General features: G+C 33.1%; 1 protein-coding gene across 5 annotated transcripts; it reads left to right on the top strand.

Annotated features, from left to right (window-relative positions):
* The first annotated feature begins 795 nt into the window (after positions 1-795).
* LOC130954336 (uncharacterized) lies at positions 796-6,357 on the top strand. Of its 5 annotated transcripts, none has more exons than XM_057881076.1 (12): positions 796-1,017; positions 1,200-1,295; positions 1,416-1,586; positions 1,832-1,897; positions 2,641-2,712; positions 3,544-3,660; positions 4,197-4,357; positions 4,507-4,597; positions 4,700-4,768; positions 5,421-5,512; positions 5,869-5,932; positions 6,041-6,357. In XM_057881076.1, exons 1-12 carry the CDS (start codon positions 949-951, stop codon positions 6,143-6,145), a joined length of 1,173 nt encoding a protein of 390 aa, XP_057737059.1. In that variant the 5' UTR covers positions 796-948; the 3' UTR covers positions 6,146-6,357. The 5 variants fall into 5 exon arrangements, with proteins under 5 accessions (XP_057737059.1, XP_057737058.1, XP_057737057.1 ...); XM_057881075.1 differs by having other exon boundaries at positions 3,544-3,678; XM_057881074.1 differs by having other exon boundaries at positions 3,544-3,684.
* The last annotated feature ends 1,304 nt before the right edge of the window (positions 6,358-7,661 follow it).

Genomic DNA, 7,661 nt, shown 5'->3' with positions numbered 1-7,661 from the left:
ATGGTCCTTTAAGGGTTTGAGGAAGTGGAGATTTCTCTATTTTGAGCTTACTCTCAAAGAGGGTTGGAGAATTGAAAGTATGTGCACTGAGAGAGAGAACATGGTGGAGGGTTTGAAAAAGAGGGGAGAAGAGATAAAAAAGAGAAATTAAGTTAATGGCTGGTAGTGGAAGAAGAAGAAAAAGGAGGGAGAATAAAAGTTACTGACAAAGAATTGGATAACGGTGGTAGAAGAAGTGGAAGAAATGGAATAGAGAAGATGATGTAGAGAGTAATTTAAGAAATTTAGAAAAAAATTAATAGAATTATCTATAAATTTAATAATTGTTATATTATCAAAGAAAATTAATCTTTTATGATTATAATATTAGTTTTAAATTTTTATAGTTAATTTTGTCAACGTATAATTTTTTTAATTAAAAATAGTTATTTACTCTTTTTTTATGACGAACTACCTACACCTATAGCGTATTGGTATCTATAGTTCTTCACCTCTAATTATAATTTTTTTTTAATTTATCACGGTATCTTTTAATCTTTTTTTTTTGTTTCCCACGGTATCCCCCAGTCCGGCAAGCCAAAGACTAATCTGCCGCAGTACTGAATTCCATTTAAGGGTTTGTCGCTGGCCAATGGGTTGCTATCTTTTAATCTAACACGTCAATGACTAATGTTTTGTTTTTTACTTTTTTGGTCATGATTTTTTATCTTTTTTCAACGAGAAGCATATTTTAATTTTCAGCCCATGAATAATTATTGGCCCCCCTGGTTATACACCGGCCAGGCTCACCAAAATCCAAAAGAAGTCAGTACGCTGTCAAAAAAAAAAAAAAACCCGAAACCCTGCAAAGTGCAAAGTGATGAAGTAAATTGCAGAGAGGCGAATTTGAAGTTGAAACGATAACAACAGCAGTGAGCAGCATCAGTACCAAATAATCGTTCATCGGATATGGCTTCCGTTGAAAGCAGAAACAAATTGATAGCTTCGGCTCTTTGCAAGCACCTTTCATTGGATCCTGTAAGCCCTTTTTCCTTTACAATTTTTCGATGCATCACTTCATAGCTCATTTGGGTTTTGCTTCTCTGGTGTTTGCTACTCTGCATTTCATAGGTGGAACTGTTATCTGAGTTGTGTGCATTTCAATGTGGCAAATGCAGATTATGTGAGTGTTAGTTTTCATGCCCTATGTTTGCTTGCAGAGTATTATTCCTGCTGATAGTTTAGGAAGCGATGTTAAGAACCTTTATTCGAACATCAAAGCTGCATCTGCAAATGCTGTTAATCAAAGTGATGAGGTAACTATCATTTCCTCAATTTGTTGTGTCACCATTTTATGCATTTATTTGGCCACTAATATCATTTCAACTTTCTCAATAAATTACCTTGATTTGTATGGTATTCATATTCATATTTAGGTGCTGAAGTGGGTAGAATTTGCAGAAGCTTTCCCCCTCACCCTCGAATCAAACTTCGAGAATCTCAAGACATTGAATGATGAACTGTCTGTAAAGTCTGTGCTACTGGGAAATGGATTGAAAACCTCCGAAGCTGATGTTATAGTGTTTTCCGCGATTCATTCCTCCGTGGTATCTACGTTTTCATATTTATAGTATCTCTATGCTTTTGCTTAATTTGTTTCGATGATGTATCTAGTGGAGATTGATTTATTTTATCTTACTATTTCTTTGTAATTTGTACTAAGGCAAAGGTGATGATTTTGATATCAATTAATAGAACAGAATAAACATGAATATTGAATTGAATAATGTCAAAAAACACCATATTGAGAAATCTGCCAGAATGAATATTGAATTGAATTGAATATTGCCAGATCAACCTTTCAAATCCAAACAAGGAAAAGCTGCCACATGTGTTGAGATGGATGGATTACATCCAGGTAATGCTTGCACCTTAAGTATACTGCAACTAAGTCATACATTGTATTCATAGGTGGTTGTTGTCGCAACTTTAGCAAATTTTAGGCATCTTTGAGTGACTACTTGTGAAATGTGGTAGACATGTTGCAGTTGGACTTAGATGAAGTGTGCTTTATACTTTTATAATCATTTCTACAGCATATAAAAAGGTAAAATGATAATTGTCCCTTGAAATAGTACTGGAAGTAGGTAACGGGGACCTTGTGACTAGGAATTTGGTGATTCCTTCTTGTGATGTGATAGGAAATGTTCAAATATTATGTTTTCTACACTCTAAGTCTTAATTTATATGTAATTTCAAGTTCGCTAGCATATCTCTACCTAAGGTAATGATAAATTTTATTGTTGGAAACTTTAATGGTTTTGCTAGCTATGAAGTAAGATAATCTGAAAATTGGTTACCCTTTGTGTTTACTGAGGAAACTCCTTCTCTAGTGCATCATTTCTTCTGTTATTTAAGTTTTCTGAAGATATAGATTACCGTGTTGATGAAATAGTACAAAAACTCTATAGATTACCGTGTTGATGAAATATTCCAAAAATTCCTTCAGTATGATTTTAGAATGTCTCCTTCATTGGTGAACTGTTTCAAGCCATGTGAGTTTGCACAAAGCATGTGCTTTTATTTCATGTATGCTCTAACTTTTGAAGCAACATCAACTGTTTAGTGTTTATAGTTCTAACTGTGTTGTTCTTTCATCAGCACAAGGAGGACTTTGTAGGTTTATTTGAGAAAATACCATTGCAGAAGCCTGAATTTGAGCCTCCAGTAAATGTGAGTCTCTGGTCCTCTATTACTTAGTTATTTGTTTATAGACTTAATAACTGTGAGGCCTAAGGTGAAAAACTATAGTAGGTAAAAATATTGTGCTTGAAGGCACTTAATTGTCCTTTTCATTTACTTGTATCCTTTAGATCCCAAAAAGCTGTTAAAGAACTTACTAAATAGATAAAAGAAAAATGGGCCATGTTACACTTTACTTTAGGCTCTTGAAGGTGCTCCTTATAATTTTTTTCTTAAAAATAAATAATTCAGCTGGGTCCAAATTTAGAATGAATTTTATGTGCTAGCATGGCACTCAATATGGCCCGACAATTTTCTGATGTGGCACTCTATCGCCATTAAGCACGGAAAAATCATGTATATTTTGGGACTCAACCAGTACTTTATAATAATATCCGTAAATATTTAATTGGATTTGTTAAAATAAGGAAATCTTGGATCACTTGCATCATGTTTTAGCTTTGCGGGTGATGTTTTGATATTTAAATTAATTGGGTGCTAAGTTCCTGAAATGTACTTTCTTATTGTTTGCAACTGCTCCTGGCTCCTTATATAAATGCTGAAACAGTAGGAGCAGAAAATCTATAAGGCTTTCAATGAGTCTGTTATGTATCTCATGAAAGTGAAAACCAGACCTTAAAAGCTAGCTGTTAAGGGGGAAGAACCACTCTCCTTAAATGTAACATCAAGCATCCCATACTACCCGATGTAGGTTTTGGACACCCCATAATACCTAAATCCTTAACAGAGTCTCTTGAAACCATGTTCATAAGTTCTATTATTTTCTTAGCTTTTTCATTATCTAGATTTTTTTGTTTGTAGGTAACAAAACCAGCTGTTACTTCGGAAGCTGATTCAAAATCAACCAAAACTGAGCAAAGTGTAAAGAATGTTAACAAGAAAGAACCAGACACAAGCAATGGCAAAAGCAAAGCTGATGTTTGTGAATCAACCTCTGTGTGTGTGTGTGTGTGTGTGTGTGTGAGCTGACCAGTGCTTATTTAACTTCAGTTATGCTCTTATTTTCTTCCACAGGATAGCCTTGATAATGAGATATAATAATATGGAGTTATGACTTGTGATATAGGACAATGACGAAAAAAAATTTCTGCTGAAAAACAGAGTGCCAGCTATTTGCTGTTGTACATTTTGGCTATAAATATATATATATTTTAATGATAAAATTTTCCAGATAATGATCCATTTTGACCCACATATATTTTATTTGTGAATTAATATTTTAGTTGGAATTTGATTTTAAATACTAATATAGTTCTAGGTTCGATCCTTGATATATAGAAGATTGAAAAAGCTGGTACATGGTTAACTTTGTGAGTTTGATATATTTTACCGGAGAAGATTAAGTTTCAAAGTGCCAATTCCTGTTACCAGTTCCCTATAATTTTCTTGTGGCATACTTGCATCTTAATGCAATTGCTTCACTCTGGATTTACATTTATTTTATTTCTTTTCAGGGCACTAAGGGAAAGCCAGCAGGAGACAAAGAATCTACAAAAGTCAAGGCAAAACCTGCTGAAAAAGAAGTGCCTGAGAAAGACAATGAACTTAGCGTCAGTTTACTTAATATTCAAGTAGGACTAATCCGCAATGCGTGGAAGCATCCATCTGCAGATAGGTTCTGGAAACAAACTTGCTTTTAACAAAAATAAACCTTTAAAATTTAGCAGAATGTTGAAGTTATGAATATATTTGATGCTTCTTTAGTTCAATTTGTTTGAAACCTGTTTACATGAAAAATAATATCAATGAAATTAAATCATGCAGTTTGCTAGTTGAGGAGATAGATGTTGGGGAAACAAAATTGCGGCAGGTTGTTAGTGGTTTGGCAAAGTATTGTAGTCCCGATGAGTTGACGGTAATGGATCCATGCTTTCCTTGTATGATGAGATCTGTTGTATTCATTTTGAGTTGTGATTTTACATGTTCTTATGTTCCTTTTGTTTCGTGTACTGTACAGAATCGGCTTGTTGTACTTATTACAAATGTCAAACCTGGAAAACTACGGGATGTGATGTCTGAAGGACTGGTATTTATTTAATTTTATCATGCTTATAATTTTTACATTTGTTGTAGTCGAAGTCACCAAAAGGCCGGCACTAAGCCGAGGGCTGAGGTGCTAGAACTGTGGTCAGTTGGGATGCTGCCCATTACATGCTCATTGATTGCCTTATGCCTTTCTGGTTCAGAGAAGGCATCCGTTTAGCACCCTACTGTAAATTTAGAAACTGAAAAATGGACAGTGGCCTAGCTTACTAATATAATGATGGATACTAAACGGCAGAATATAATCATACTACATACATATTATATTTATATTTAAATATATTTAAATATATGTAACTTAAATACTGTAATATTTGTATATTTATTTTTATTATGAATGTGATGCTTCATGCTTCATCACTTAATTCATATGTAAATTACTAACTCAAATACTGCATATTCTTTTTCATGTTAATGCCTTTCTTGAAAGAAAAAAACAGGGGGGAGAGGGAAGGTTTTTTTTTGTGTGTGTTTTGGGGGGGCATAAATTTCATGGTGTTCTAACTCATAGCATTAAAACTCCCTGGCACCATAAGCCACATTTTGGGTTTGACTACCTTATATATTCTCAGTCTGTATCCTCTGATGGTCAATTAGTCATAAGGATTGTGTATATATTTGTCTTCTCTTACCAGGTATTATGTGCTTCTAATGAAGATCACAGCAAGGTGGAGCCCTTGCTCCCTCCACAAGGAGCTAAAATAGGGGAACGTGTTTCCTTTTCTGGGTAAGTTGTTCATAACATCTCTGACCAGACAGTGTCACTTGGTCTGGAGATCTCACTTGAATTATGATAATAATAATAATGCCGACTCAAGTTTCATTTTGATCATCGCCTTGTCATCAGCCCAAACGGAATATGGAAATGGACAGGGATAATGGAATTGCCGCCACGTCCATAGATAAAACCTGACATATGCATGTTTCTCTTGTTCCTTATAACTAGTGTGTACATTATAGTCCGTTTTAGAAACTGGTTATTAGCAATTGTTTGTAGTACGTTACATACTATGTTGTTTTCCTTGGGATACAATTTTCATGAGATATTTGATCTTGCTTAAACTTTTGATTCTTCAAATCTAGGATTGATGGTAAGCCAGAAGATGTACTTAACCCAAAAAAGAAACAGCTTGAGAAGATCACACCGGTATTGCACTTTACTCTCTAGTTTCAATGTTTGAAAATTATAATCTTATACTTGGGAAGTTAATTAATTATGTTATTGTGATGGTCACGGATATTTTGTGCATGACAGAATCTCTTCACTGATGAGAAGGGTGTGGCCACATTCAAGGGAATACCATTTATGACATCTGGTGGACCATGTACGTCATCCATTGCCAAGGCAACTATTAAATAATAATAATGATGAAGTCTGAAGATATGCCGCATTCATTGTTATTGATTACTCAGATTGTCTGGTACCGCAAAATATTTTAGAAGTTTTGAACTAGTACTAGGACGTGAACAAAACGCAACTTCTCTACAAGTTTTTGTTGCAGATGTATAACAGGGTATTAAATGCGACAAGTATGATTTTGGATCAAAGAATGGAAAATTAATATTGTAACATTTTGGCTAATTTTTTTGAGATGGGTAAACATGGCGTATTTTCTACCCATATCGGTAGATTGAGTTTTTTTTTTTTTCCCTTTTATGGGTATACAAATCTAACCTCAGATTTATAATTTTAAAATAATAAAAAAAATTTTAATAGAAATCTGACTTTCAGATTTCTATTTAAAAAAAATAAACATAAATCTGATTTTCAGACAGCAAAATACACACTTTTTTTTCTTCAATATTAAAAATAAGAAGAGTAACATTTTATGCTATAAAAAGCATATCAATATCAATGTGTAAGGAGCAAAACCATCCGAAGATTGTAAGAATTCATTTTATATAATAGATCTGCTGCACATCTAAATAAGATTGCTATTTAAATTTAATTAAGCAGACACAACACTAACAAAAACCACTAATTAAAAAGAGTGTGATTACATGCGCATACATCATTTTTTCAACATGTTTCTCCTCATTGTCATTCTTTTGTTGCTGTTGTTATTGCAATAGAAGATAAGGAGAAAGAGTTTTGAATCGTGTAAAACAACAAGTCTAAATGTATCTTAATTCACTCAGAAATGAACCAAAATTACATAATGGATTGCAATACAATTAACTCAAAAATGAACCGAAATTACAAAATGATTGCGACACATAAATTCAGTTCGAAAAACAAGATTAAATCATGAATAAAAATATATTCAAAATCAATTTTGGATCGGACAATATCATTAATATGTTTTTTTTATATTTTCTTCTTTTATCTTAGTTTTATTCCTCTCAATAGAGTAAATCAAGAAGAATTCTGAAAAAATGAAATAAGAAGGAGTAGATGAAGATGAAAAAGAAGAAGAAGTAGTAGAAGATGAGGAAGAAGAGAAGAAAGAGTTTTGAATTGTGCAGAACAGCGAGTCCAATGCACCTTAATTTGCTCAGAAATGAAGCGAAATTATATAATGGACTGCGACACAATTAACTCAGAAACCGAAATTACATAACAATTGTGACACAATTAACTCAAAAATGAAACGAAATTACATAATGATTGCGACACATAAACTCAGTTCGAAAACAAGCACACAAACAAGACTGGATCATGAACAAAAATACATCCAAAATTAGTTTTGGATAAGACAACATTAATATGTTTCTTTTTCTTTTTTGTTTGATTTTTTCTTTTCTTTTTCTTCGTTTTATTCCTGGAGAGTGAAACAAGAAGAACTATAAGAAAATAAAAAAAATAAGGAGAAATGAACCAAAATTACATAACAATTGCGACATAATAAACGCAGAAATGAACCGAAATTATATAA

This window comes from Arachis stenosperma, chromosome 10 (genome assembly GCF_014773155.1).
Source record: "Arachis stenosperma cultivar V10309 chromosome 10, arast.V10309.gnm1.PFL2, whole genome shotgun sequence".
In the NCBI taxonomy this organism is placed as follows: Eukaryota; Viridiplantae; Streptophyta; class Magnoliopsida; order Fabales; family Fabaceae; genus Arachis; species Arachis stenosperma.
The sequence above is the reverse complement of the archived record's forward strand: the minus strand, read 5'-3'. Positions and strand labels throughout refer to the sequence as shown.